Genomic DNA, 14,552 nt, shown 5'->3' on the forward strand with positions numbered 1-14,552 from the left:
GAATCCCTACTTCTGTGAGGCAAGTTTGAAGGTACTTGGGAATGGTGAATTTTTATAGAAAATTCATTCCTAATTGCTCCCGAATAATGCAACCCATCGTTGAACTGACCAAAAAAGGGGAAAAGTTTCGTTGGGGGGGGAACAACTCGCCCACAACTCCTCAACCTTGCACTAACCAAAGCTCCAGTCTTAGCCTATCCAAAACTCGAGAAGCCCTTCTATCTAGCCGCGGATGCTTCTAATGACACCATTGCTTCCGTAGTGGAACAAGAGGAAGGGGGAAATCTTAGACCAATAGCATTCTTAAGTAGGAAGCTCTCCACATCTGAAAGGAATTATTCTGTAATTGAGAAAGAAACATTAGCTATTGTACATGCCCTAAGAAAGTTCAGGTACATGCTGTTAGGGCAGAAGATATTTTTAAGGTCAGACCACAAACCTCTGACATTCTTGTCTTCCATGAAAGAAAAGAATCAGAGAATAATCTGCTGAACATTGGATATATAAGAGTTCCAGGTAGAGATTAGCTATGTTCCTGGAAAGCATAATGTAGTTGTTGACTACCTTTCCAGATTGCTTGATGAAGAAACAAGAGAGAGCTCAGATTATGAGGAAGGAAACATCAAATTAATAAAGACAGGAGAGAACAACAAAACCACAAGAAACCACCTCACCTTCAGAATTGAGACAAGTCGTCCATAAGGGAAGCTCAAAAGCAAGACCCAATATGGGGAGAAATTTATTTACAGATCGAAAAAGGAAATGGAGTTTTGGAAGAACATTCTTTCCTGCAATCCCTATTCATAGATGGTGATGGTCTTCTGTTGGCAAAACAAGACTTCACTGGATGTTGGAAAAATAAGATAGTAGCTCGCACGATAATGATCCCCTGGATACTACATTCCTTTCACAATGCAGGTTTAGCAGGTCACCAGGGTTATTTCAGAACTTGGAACAGAATAAAAGATAGGTATGTATGGAAAAGAATGAGAAGAGATGTCGAAGCCTATGTATCTTCATGTATATTGTGTCAACATAAGTCAGGTAAGGAAAAAAAGGTTCCCCTCCAGCCCTTTCCCATTCCAAGTCATCCATTTCAAGCTGTGGCAATGGACATCATAGGGCCCTCCCAACCACATTGAAAGGAAACCGATATATACTAGTGGTAATTGACACCTTGTCTAGATTTCCCGAGGCCACTGTTATGAAGGACCAAACTGCCCAGACTGTGGCAAACAAATTCTTTGAGCTGATAATTTCAAGATACGGAACCCCCCAAACCCTTCTCACTGATAAGGGAACAAATTTCAGCTGAAGTCATGCTTCAGTTATGATTATATAAAATTTCAGTAATTATGTAAATTACTGAAAATACAGAAACTGTTCACCACTCCCTACCATCCTCAAGGAAATGGGATGTGTGAGAGAATGAATCAAACTCTGAAGCAAACCCTATCTAAACTTGCAGATGGTCAATTAACTGATTGGGACAACTTCCTCTCACACATCCTCTTGGCCTGTAGAACAGCGTTGCACTCTGCTATAAGGGAGGCTCCAGCTGTGGTCCTATATGGATTTGAACCCCCCCCCCTTTCCCTCATGACTTTAAGGACTTGAAAGCTAGTTCTGGTTTCCTTGACATAGACAAGTATCTTAACAACCTGATTTATGAGAATAGAGTTGCATATGACCTTGTAGCAGAAGCCAAGTAAGAATAGCTCACAAAAAGCCAGAGCTTATGCAAATAAGATAAGAAGGTATAAGGAGCTAAAGCATGGGAAGCTCGTGTTTCTAGAACAGCAACCCAGCAATAAGAGAGGAGGGAAATTTGGTAAAGGTGCTGCAGGCCCTTATGAGATAGTTGATAAAACATCCCCCGTGAACTATAGAATAAAAGAAATATCGGGACAAAAATGAACCATAGTTGTCCATTCAGATAGATTGAAATTAATTAAGAATAGGCCAGATCGTCTGGTCTGCCTGGGAGATCCCATTGAAAAGGTATGGGGTAGAAAAAGAAATTATCAAAGAGTGAATTTGGAAGAAATAACTTGGTATCAGGAAAAAAAAAAAAAAATGAAACAACCTAGGCGCATCGCCGAAAGCCTAAGGAAGGATTCGTATACTGAAGAAAATCCCCCAGATTACCAATATAGAAGATATACTACACTCAAACATGATAACAGTAGGGATCTAAGTAAGGACGGGGAAGATAATACATGCATTATAGAAAACACAGGAAGGAGTTTCATCCAAACGAGATATAACCTAAGACCCAGAAAAAAGGTAGTAGAAGTCTGATTCCTCCACCAATGGATCTTATGTGAAAAATTTTTCTTTAAAGAAAGATTTTTCAGAGAAAGAGTAGGCCTTTGTTAAATTATGAATGAAGGTAATTTATAAATTATAATACTTTATTCATATTTAACATAATCCTCCATTTCATAAGCAAGACTTGTAAATATTATTTATTGTTTGTCTCTTGCTTATAGTGTGTTATTCATATAATTGCCTTGAATTTTGTTTATTATTATTTAATAATATAATCTTAAGTAATGTAATAGTTATAAAAAGGATTCTGTATAAAAATGTCATTCATTTTATTTAATTTATTCCTATAATAATATTGTAAGAAATTATATATATGTAAGTTTAATGTACCCTATGTGAACTATGATATTTTTTATTTAAGATTACTGAAAGAGAAAGTAATTTTATGTAATTCTTCTGATTAAATTTGATTGGCCGTTGTCAAGGAAACGGAGTTAATTTTAGATAGCATGTGCGTAAGCTATGGTATTCGAAGGGAGAAGGAGTTGATATGAGCTGAACTGGCTAGAACCGGATTTTGGCAGGAAGAATGAAGGTATTTTATTGGAAAACGAAAGTAAACAGGGGAGAAGCATTCAGGACAGCACGGAGTGAAGTAACAGGTGGCAGTAAAGGAAATTTGGAAATGCCACCTTACACTTTGCCAATTAAATTGGCATCCATTTTCCCTAGCCCAGTCCTCCAAACTATCCAAATCATCCTGCAAAATTTTGACATTCTGTGCACTCACAATTGCTCTACCCAACTTTGCATCATCAACAAACAAGTGAACACTTCCTCTCAGATCCTTTCCTATATCGTTAATGAACAAACTGAAAAGTAGTGGTCCAAGAACAGAACCCTGCAGCACACCACTAGTCATAAGCCATCTTTTGGACTCCACTCCTGAATAAACCACTCTCTGGTATCTCTCCATCAACCACCCTCATATCCATCTCACCAACCCTATATCCATTCCCATCTGCTCCAGTTTACTGATTAGAGTAACATGTATCCTGTCAAAGGCCTTGGCAAGGTCCAATCACTGTAAACCCATTACGCTTATCGAGTTCAGCCATCACTGTGTTATAAAACGTGAGCAAGTTACAGAGGCATGATCTACCCTTCACAAAACCATGTTGTTCCCCATACAGTATCCCATTTTCTTCTATCCAGTCCTATATTCTTCTCTTGACTAATTCCAAGACCTTGACAACGATTCCTGATATGCTAATCGGTCGGTAATTTACAACAGCAGTCTTGCAACCTCCTTTATGCAGTGGAACTATTTTCCCCTCTTTCCATCCCCTTGGGACTAACCCAGACTCGAGACTCAAATTAAACAAAATGGTCAAGGGTACTGACAATTCTTTAGCCGCTTCACGTACGACACGAGCTGGTATACCATCCGATCCCACAGATGTATTGACATTGAGGTTTTGCAATTGACTACTCACCTCCACTTCATTCACTACAATTCCCATATAATCTATTGGTTCATTCATTTCTGCAATGTCACCACCTGGAAGACATATTCTTGCAAAGTGGTAGCTCAGTAATTCAACTATATCAGCTGATTCGGTTACCTCCCTACCATCGGCATTCTTTAAAATCATTCTGCTATATACATTTTTTCTTTTACTTGCAGCATATTGAAAAAACTGTTTAGGATTTTAGCCTGCATGGCCAATGTTCTTTCATAATCCTTTTTTGCTTTTCTTACCACACTCATTACCCTTCTGGCCTGCACTTTATATCATTCATGTGCTTGCAGGTCACCTTTCTCCTTGAATTCCCTCCATAGTTGTTTCTTTTTTTGCAGCTCAAGCTTAATGGTGTTATTCATCCATTTAACCCCTACCTGATTTATTATTCGGACTCTAGGTATACAGTCAGCCATTGCTTCATGCAAACACTTCTTTACCGCCTCCCATGCTCTAGCCCTTGCGTTGTACATGCCATGTGTTAAATCTTCATTTTCTTTTGCTATTGTTATTTAATATACTAACTTACTTCCTTAATAATGCCCTACTCAACTCTACCTAGGAATGCTTCCTTTTTGGACACTAGCCAATTTATTTTTTATTGCTGCGCCAGCCAGAGTCCTATAATATGAGCTTATTCAAAATTCAGGGAAATATTCCTAGGTTAACTGGCATTCATTCTAATATGCACTAAATAGATACTGGTTCTAAATGCAGTCGTGACCAATAAATCTATTACTCAAACACTCTCATTAAATTCCCTCCCGCTATGGTTCTAAATTTTTGCAAGTGGTAATTTGAATTCTTGAATCAAGCACGAAACAGGCATATACAATAAAACATGTTTATTGGAACAAATTCACTTTACAACTATAACTGAAATGGGATATTAAGCTTTACAAAATCTCTTACTAAGTTAGTTACTCAATACTAATTTAAGAAAACACTCATAGATCAACTTGGCAATTACTCATACTCTATGCAACATTAAAACAAGCTAACTATGTTGTTCTAAATCAAACTCTTAATTCTTGCTACATTAAAATACATTTTTCAACCCGTTACTATTCTGATATAAATCATCTATTACTCTATTCAGATTACTCTATCTCAAAATTCAAATCCTTATTATAGTCCACTATGAAATGTCCACTTAATATGATCTAACATTAAATTCTGTCTCATTTAAACATACAATAAAGGTCTTTACATTATCCAATCTTTTCCTTCCGAAGGTCTGTTAATGGCCACGTGTATTTCGGGTCCTCCTTCTGTCGGTAGCTTCCGCAATGGGCTTACGACTACGCTGTCCGTTTTACATTCTTCCCAGACTCGAAATTCTCACTGCCTCGATACAGCGCATTCTCTGCTCCTACTCGAGTGGGACATCTCTCTCGCTTGTCCCTACTCTGTTTGCTATTCAGGAATGCTCGAAGTGAAGTCAGGAACAACCAGAAAAAAGCCCCGCATTATCGCGCACATTCCGCTTATATTTCGTCCCTTCTTTCCCATACGACCCTTCATTTTCATGCCCTTAAGGTGAACCTCAAGTCCTAGCTGCCGTTTAGATGCTGTATTCTTGGAAATCCCGCTTACGTCATCTTCCTCGTACGTTGTAACTGGCGGCATTATGGCCGATATGTGCGTATGTAACTTGACCTTGGCACTCGTACTCTAAACTTCTTTGGCGACTTATTAAGTTGAAGACAGCTTAATGGGAAAACATTATACTACAATTTCCTTATTAAAATTTCACTAATCCTATAATCCTTCAGTTTAACTTTCAACTACAAGATTTTTTTAGTACGATTTACATGTTATTATACAAATTCCTTTGCAACATAAATTCAGAACTGTGTGCTGTCAACCAGGTATTATCTGAGTTAGCCAAATTCTTATGTTAGATCCTGTATGAATAATTTCTAAAAATCGTCCATTCAGGATCTAACACATGGCACTGAACCAACCAATCTCCTAAGCTTGTCATACTTACCAGCCCGATAATTCCACATGTACCCCGTCTTAATTGGAAAATCCACACCTTTAGCCACCTCCCAAGTCAAGACCCTATGATCACTCTCACCAATTGGTGGCAACGTGGTCATATTTGTTACAGTCAAATTCTCAGATGCAATTACCAGGTCAAGCACTCTCTGACCCCTAGTATTTTCAATTACATGCTGTCACAGATAGTTATCCCTTAATAACCGCATAAAATCCAATTCCTTCCTCCCATGTGTCCTCTCCTCCTTCCAATCAATGTTACCATAGTTGAAATCTCCCATAATAATTACCCTCCTTCCACTCATTTCTTCTATTTGCTTATGCATACTATCTCCACCATCTATTCCATCACCTGGTCTATAGCAGCACCCAACTGTATATTTAGTTCTGCTAATTTCAATCTCACACCAAATGGCCGCAAATGTGCTCTTTTCTCTATCCTGCAGTTCCACTTCTATTCTTCTTGGCTGTAGCTCATCAGCTATCATCAATAACACTCCTCCCCGCATTTTATTCTCCTTTTCACTCCTGAACACACCATACCTCCTCACATTCAATTAGCTGAGTCATCTTCTGTCAGCCATGTTTCACTAATGCCAATAACCTGTGGTCTGGAAGTGCCAACCAAGGCCAAAAATTCTTCCCTCTTGTTCCTAATACTTCTGGCATTTGTATACATGAATTGAAGAAGCCGATTTGTCCCATCCCTATTTTGATGCCTTATACTAACTATCCCATTCTGATTCATTGTCTTTCCTACTCGCTTGGGCATATTACACACATTCACACACTCAACTGTCTCCCTAAAATCTGCAAATCTACTTCCCCATCCCTCCCCTTAATAACTATAGTTTCCCTGGTTCTGTAACTTCACTTCCACCACATTCGACAACCCCTTTTCAAGTCTCACGCACACCAAATCCATTCAGTTGTAATCCATCCATTTTATATAAATCCTTTCGCCCATCGAACTCATTCCACACATCCACAAATTCCACACCACTCATGAAACATAATTCATGCATAAAGTCATTAGCAATTATGGCCCTCCTTCTATACTCTTCACTGTCATGCTGTGGCAACAGACTCACCATCCTAACCCTCTCACTCTTTTCTTTTGTTACCTCAAGCAATTCCTTCACATTCTCACTCATAGCCTTTTTATTTCCTTTCAAATCATTTGTACCCACTACCACTATCAATTCCTTCACCCGCTGTTTTTGCATCCTAATTGACTCGCTTACATTCTTTACAGTCGCACCGGGTTGGTACGATTTTGTTAAACTCTCAACTAACACACCTCTTACTAGGGAATCTCTATACAATACGTGCTCTTTCATTAGGTCGGAAGCCCTGGTCGGTTCTCCACATTCCTTTAAAGGCTATGTGGAGGCCTCCTTTCAGTTATACAGCTTTGACCCTAAAGCACCCATGTATATATATATATATATATTTATTTATTTAAATAAAAAAAAAAAAGATGTGGCAAGCTCACGGTTAGTTTTCAGCTTTTCTCATGTGATGACATTTTAACAAAACTGCCAGCACCTCTATGTTTGTTGCTTGCTTACTATAGTTTTTTTAACAGGTTTTTTTATTGTTAGTTCTTTTAAAATCCAAAATTTACATAATTCATCTTTTCAATGTTAACTTTTTTGTCATTACTTTTTGCATCTTGTTTATCTTTTATTTTCTACACTCAGTTGTTGCTAATCACCACTTTTAATTGCTTAATTGCATACTGTCTCAGATCTAATCAAGTCTTTTGGCAAGTTTTCATCAATTTCATCATAACAAGGTGGAGAATGAAGAATCAGTCCATTTTCTAATATTATCTATTTAGGTGATTCTAGGTTGCCCCGAGTTTTTTTTTTTTTTTTTTTTTTTTTTACCAAAGCTCTAGTGTGACTTTATGTAACTTATTAGATCTAGTCACATAGCCCAGCCATTTGAACTGTTTGAAATATTTTAGTGATGATATTTTCTTGTGTTCTTGCAATTTAGCAGATTTTCCTTCTAACCTCATCATTTGTTACCTACTATGCATGGAACTCATCATTTGTTATATGTGCCATGTATGGTATCTCCAAAAGGTTTTTATAGCACTTCAACTCAGAGGTCAATAGCCTTTTTTCATCTTTTAGCAATGTCCAACTCTCACATCCAGATAGTAAGATAGATTTAACAAGAGTGTTCATGAATAAAGTCTTGTAGTTACTTGTATTTTATTGTTTTTCCAAAGTGGTGGTATCCTCTGAAAGACAAAAGTTACTTTAGCAATGTGACGAACGTACGCACACACACAAATTTTACTGAAATGGCAAAGCCAACACATGCAACACAATTATAAACAAAATGAACCAGCAAAATAGAATGTTAACTGTGATTCTCACATTTTTACAAGCTGTCTACTAATTATGCAAAGAACTGAATGGAGGGAAACAGTTAATAACAGTGATGTAAACAACCTGCAGGGTGATTTAAATGAACTGGCAATGTAGGCAAAGAATAATGATTATCAATTTAATGTTCCAAATGTAAAGTTATCCACCATGTAATATAAATTTTATACTGTGTATTACACTGATGGGAATGGATTGCAGAAACTTTACAAGACTAGGGATCTGGGAGTGATGTTACACAGAATGTTGAAGTTCAAAACCATCTTTGCAAAACTTGGCAAAATAGCTAAAAGAATGACTTGGATGATGAAATTCACATTGAGAAGTATAAATAGAGAGGTCATTATCCTGTTTTATAAGCAACAATCTGAGTACTGGTGAGAGATTTTGTCCCCTGGGTCTCTTGGGATTGAGGAAGAGGGGATGCAGAGATGAGTGATGAAGCTGGTGACAGATCTGTGAAATGTTCTCTATGAGGATATATTGAAAGTGTGTGGGATGCAAAGTTTAGTTCACAGGCAGAAAAGAGGTAATGGTATAGAAATTTATACATCACTAAATTATTTCTGTAATATTGACACAAAAGAAATTTATATATAGAGAGAGAACTAGGGGTTGCCCCTGGAAATTGTATAAGAATGTGTGGACTAGGTTTTTCTTGCTTGAAGATTGGTGAATTACTTGACTGGAATGGATTGCCAAAATCAGTTGTGAGTGCCCTGAGAGTGAATGGGTTTAAGGAGAGGTATGATTGCTGGTGTTAATAGTTAGTGCAGTTGTTGAAAGTTTTTCACTTAGTTATATTATAAATTAAAGATACCAAGAAATTATATACTTGGTTTAATCCATTATCCAAGTGTAAGAAAACAAAGTTTGCACCTGAAGTATCTTTCAGGACTAGGGCAACTCATTGCAAAGGTAGTATAACTTCACATCACTTGCCTTAGTATCCCATAATGCAAAGCACATCTCCTTGCAGACATGTATAATTCTATGCATTATGGGAAGGGTCACTACCAAGACCGGTTTCGACCATTATTGAGGTCTCATCAGTGGGAGCCCGACCTGGAGGTGAGATACCAAGGTTGAAGTAATGCAGAAGTCATATTTTCCTATATGAGTTGCCAAAAGGTCTCACACCTTATTATTAAAATACCCTGGATAAGAGATAGATAGTTTTTGAAAGTTTTTCACTTGGTTATATTATAAATTAAAGACACCAAGAAATTATATACTTGGTTTAATCTATTATCCAAGTGTAAGCACATAAAGTTTGCTTACACTTGGTCTGGATAGTGACCCTTTCCATAATACATAGCATTATACATGTCATTATGGGATACTAAGGCAAGTGATGTGAAGTCATACTACCTTTGCCACGAGTTGCCTCAGTCCTGAAAGATACTTCAGGTGCAAACTTTGTTTTCTTACACTTGGATAATGGATTAAACCAAGTATATAATTTCTTGGTATCTTTAATTTATAATAGTTAGTGTGGGTTCTTCCACTTCTGTGGACATACATGTACAATAATAATAATTGTATTATTTTCTTTTAGTGAAATTACAGTCTCTATGATATTCATACTGCCATAAAGTTCTTTGGAAATACTTCAAAATGAAGTATTTTTGTTTGATAGTACTCAAAATTCCAGTATACTTACTGCAACTGCTTTAAGTGAATGAAGAATAAGCATTCTGATGTTTTCAAATAGCCTATCAGTCACCTGAAAGATTGAATAAATCAGTTTTGCAATAATATAGTTTAAATGATATGTTTTTAAATCAGTATTTAAATAAATATTTATCTATTTATTTTAAATGGAACTTTTTCTTGTAAGATAAAAAATGGCAATTTTTTTCCCCATTAAATGAGAAAAAATGTCAAACATGAGTCAACATATTTCGTAATGTATTTATTTCAGCATGTTCAAGAATGACGTATGAAAAAATATATAAGCACAAAGTATTATCCTACAAATATATATTTTACTTTCTACGTAAAAATATCTTTAAACAATTATGATAACAGCTAAATTCACTATCTACATTATCAAATGCATGAGCTTCAGTGGAATTGCGTGCTCATTTCGGTTGGGTGTTCTGTAGTAGCTTATGCAAAACCAGTGCTACAAAATTAACGTCATTTTGACCATACGATTGCATTTTTATCGATGTATGAAAGTTTTAAGAGTGTATAGCACATCAGTGCTCAACTTAATTGGTCTAATGCAATTAATTGTAGGATAACTTTGAATACTTTAATTTATCCATTAACTGTAACCAAATCTGCACAGAGTGGGGGACAATGTGTTTGTTTTAAGATACTCTATATTAGAAACTTTTGGGGGATGCCTAAAATTGCCTAAAAAAAGTGCCTAAAATGCACTTTCTAACAATAATAGTAATTGTTAGAAAGTGCATCTCCAAACCCCAAGAAAGCGCATCTCCAGGTGGCAGATCAGGGAATGCCTCCCAGAAATGGGTGCATTAATTGCCTAAAATCTTTAAAGATGAATCAGCTAGCAAACAGAAGCAGAAATAATGTCTCAGGAAGGAAGGATAAACTTTACAGAGAAGGTGTAGCACTAGTAATTAAAAAATGGCTCCTAAACTCAATAGTTGATGTAAGACCGATTTCTTCTAGAATCAACTCAGTAAGATTCAAAGCAAAAGAAAAAGGAATATATATATAAATAATAGAAGTTTATGCCCCAGACAAATCACAGGAAGAGGAGAAATATAGCCAATTTCTTGAACAACTGCAAGAAGAAATCAGGCGAACAAGTACAAGAGATATCCTGATTAAGTTAAGGGGATAATAAATCCCTCATTATTTTAAAGCCGGATACGAAACTTGGAGATCGAAATCTAAGAGTTTCATGCCGAAGAACTATCAGCAAGTCCAACCGAGTCAACACCTGGGTAGTACAACACTAGGGCAACTCGGAGCAAGCTCCATCACTATCCTTAATATTTTCTCATAATGTAAAACGCAGCTCCTAGGAGATGTATTACTGTTTTACATTATGAGGAGAGGTCAATTAAGAGGACCTTTATTGAGGTCCTCTTAATGTTTTACATTAAGAGGACCTCAATAAAGGTTGAAACCAGTCCCAGACTGGTTTCGACCTTTATTGAGGTCTCATCAGTGAGTAGGTAGACCTGGATAATATTAAGGTTTAAGTGAACCAAACTTACATATACGCTTACTATACAAATTGTCAGACCGGTGTACCCATATATTATCATTACTATGATAAAGAGCCAAGAGGCTATTTTTTTCTGGTGGTGTAAATTAAGGGGATAATAAATCCTTCATTATTTTAAAGCCGGATACGAAACTTGGGAAACTCGTATATAGGCAATTCGTATAGTAAGGGTATATGTAAGTTTGGTTCACTTAAACCTTAATATTATCCAGGTCTACCTACTCACTGATGAGACCTCAATAAAGGTTGAAACCGGTCTGGGTAGTGACCTCTCCTCATAATGTAAAACAGTAATACATCTCCTAGGAGCTGTTTTATATTATGAGAAAATATTAAGGATAGTGATGGAGCTTGCTCCACCTATGCTCCTAGTTACCCTAGTGTTGTACTACCCAGGTGTTTACTTATGCTTGGACTCGCCGATAGTTCTTCAGCATGAAACTCTTAGATTTCGATCTCCGAGTTTCGTATCCGGTTTTAAAATAATGAGGGATTTATTGTCCCCTTAACTTAATTTATGCCGCCAGAAAAAAAAAGTCTCTAGGCTCTTTATCGTAAATATCCTGATTATTATGGGAGATTTTAATGCAAAGATCAGTCAGTACTCTGAAGATAAAGCAGACGTAATGGGAAAATTTAGTCATGGAGAAATGAATGAGAGAGGAGTGGACGTGATTAATTTTTGCAAAATAAATCAACTGTTAATCAAAAATACATCCTCTGTCCAAAAAGAAACCAAACTTTTCGAAAATAGAAGAAACTAGTGGCGTCACCTGTTGTATCTTTTTGTAGTCAAAAGCGGCAACCTTCATCAGTGTTGTGTCAACTGTTTATGACATTTGTTTCATTAGAAGCCAAGTTATAGTGCCAAGAGTGACAGTGTGTTTTGACGAACGGTCAGAAAATGAGTTTCAGACAGAGAGCTGCAAGTGACTTTTGTGTTAAACTTGGTAAACGTTTTACCAAAACACATCAAAAAGCATATGGTGATGAATGCTTATCCAGTACTCAAGTTTACGAATGGGTTAAGTGATTTCAAAGTGGTCGTGAGACGCTTGAGGACGACGAAAAGCCGGGTAGTCCAGCAACTGGACTGAGCAAAGTTAACATCCAAAAAAAAGTGCGTGATTTCATCAAAGAAAACTCAAAATCGTCTGTGAGATTGATTGAAGATGACTTGGGATTCCAAAATCAACATTTTGACCGAGAGTTTGGGCCTTCGTAAATTGAATTCGCGATTTGTTCCCCAAAAGTTGACCAACGACCAAAAAATATATCAAATTAAACTGCAAGGACCTCATTAAAACCGCTCACTTGAAAGGACTCAAACTTCCTTGAAATGATTGTTACTGGTGACGAAACATGGTGCTTTGAGTATGAGTGCGAAACAAAGTGCCAGAGTGCTGAGTGGAGACCACCAGAAGAGGGACATCTGCAAAAAAAAAAAGTTGCTTGGAAAAGTCAAAAGAAAAGACAATGCTAATTTGTTTCTACGATTCCAAGGGTATTATCCACAAAGAATTCGTTCCGCCTGGCCAAACAGTAAATGGTGAGTTTTATCTCGAAGTTTTAAAGCGATTGATAGCGAGAATTCGTCGCGTATGGCATGAATATCGTGACTGACCGTTCGTCAAAACACATTGTCACTCTTGGCACTATAATTCGGCTTCTAATGAAACAAATGTCATAAACAGTTGATACAACGGTTTAATTTAAAGCTATATAAAAGTTCTAAAAAAGAGCCAACTAAGCTGGTTTGGACATGTTTCAAGAATGAACCCAGAAGGACTACCAAACATATCATTAAACCAGCAAAGGTTGGTCAATCGGTAGAGCCTCTGCTACTAATGGCTCACGCAAAAAGTTAGGCAAGTTTGAACGTGGTTAGTAGTTGGAAGGGTGTGAATTGTTCGATGCTGTTGGCACACTCTCCCTCGATGAGTCTTTGGACTCCCTGGAGGTGTCAAATAATAATAATAAAACAATGATAATTCGACAGTACTCTGGATCAGAATGCTGGATCTTAAGGAAAAAACAAACTGTTAAACTCAATGCTTTTGAAATTAAATGCCTAGAAAAATCAAAAGAACAAGCTGGACAGAAAGAAAAACAAATGAAAAAGTCAGAGAAGAACTTAACTTTAAAGAAACAATAATTGCAGCACTAAAAAAGACCCAACTAAGCTAGTTTGGACATGTTTCAAGAAAGAACCCAGAAGGACTACCAAACATATTATTAAATGGTAGAATTGAAGGACAGCCAAGCAGAGGAAGAGCAAGAAAGAAATGGATTTACAACATTAAAGAAGCACCCACTTAAACCCCATAATAGAACTTCATAAAAAGACAGCACACAGAAAGAAATGGCAAAAATTCGTCTTTGGGCAACTCAAAATGCCATGGGCGGAAGAGAAGAAGAGAGAGAGATATTAGAAAACAATAATGAAGTAGAATGTCATACAGGTAACCCTCGTATAACGTGCATGTTAGGTTCCATAGAAATGCCGCATTATATAAATCACGTTATGCAAGACTCAGATCACATAGAAAAAATAGGGTTATGTTCAGAAATTGTTTATTTTTTTTTTAAATTTTATAAACAATGACATATCCAACAAAAATATTTTTTTATTACATTCTGGCAATTCATCTAAGTTAAGGAAACATAAACTATGAAACAAATACATAGTATAAAATTATAAAATTACAAATTGTACATAAACTTCATTGCACATAAGGCATAAATGATTTAGGCAAAATAAAATAAGGTGCATAATTTAATCGTGATTCAAAATGCACAGGCATAGCTGTGGGGGGGGGGGAGTCCACCCTGGGAGGCACTTTGAACCTTTTTGAACTTTTGCAGTTAATTCTAAAATACAGTCTCCAGAACTCATTTCCAAATACAGTATTGTAATACTGCTGCGAATTTTCCTCACAATTGCTGTAAGTGATGCTAGTTGTGAGAGGAGTTTTTCTAAATAAAATTGATTAAGAATTACCTACATTACTATGAAATAGATTTCGGCAATATCATCAATGATTTTGCTAACAGAAAAGCAAGAAAATAACATTTTAGAATGTTGAAATTAAAGTTTTACTTCAAAAATAAACATAGTGTTTTAATATATTTCCCTATACG

At 36.5% G+C, this 14,552-nt stretch overlaps 1 protein-coding gene across 2 annotated transcripts in view; it reads right to left on the minus strand.

Moving 5' to 3' along the window:
* The window catches only part of TTLL1B (Tubulin tyrosine ligase-like 1B), a 403,225-nt gene that overhangs the window by 112,835 nt on the left and 275,838 nt on the right, over window positions 1–14,552 (minus strand). For both annotated transcript variants that reach the window (XM_090394521.1, XM_090394519.1), the window contains exon 10: window positions 9,864–9,926. In XM_090394521.1, coding sequence (XP_090250647.1) covers window positions 9,864–9,926 — 63 coding nt within the window. The remainder of the gene's footprint in view (window positions 1–9,863; window positions 9,927–14,552) is intronic.

This window comes from Typopeltis vanoorti, chromosome 6 (assembly GCF_054136105.1).
Source record: "Typopeltis vanoorti isolate ZY-2024b chromosome 6, IOZ_Tvanoo_1.0, whole genome shotgun sequence".
NCBI classification, from domain to species: domain Eukaryota; kingdom Metazoa; phylum Arthropoda; class Arachnida; order Uropygi; family Thelyphonidae; genus Typopeltis; species Typopeltis vanoorti.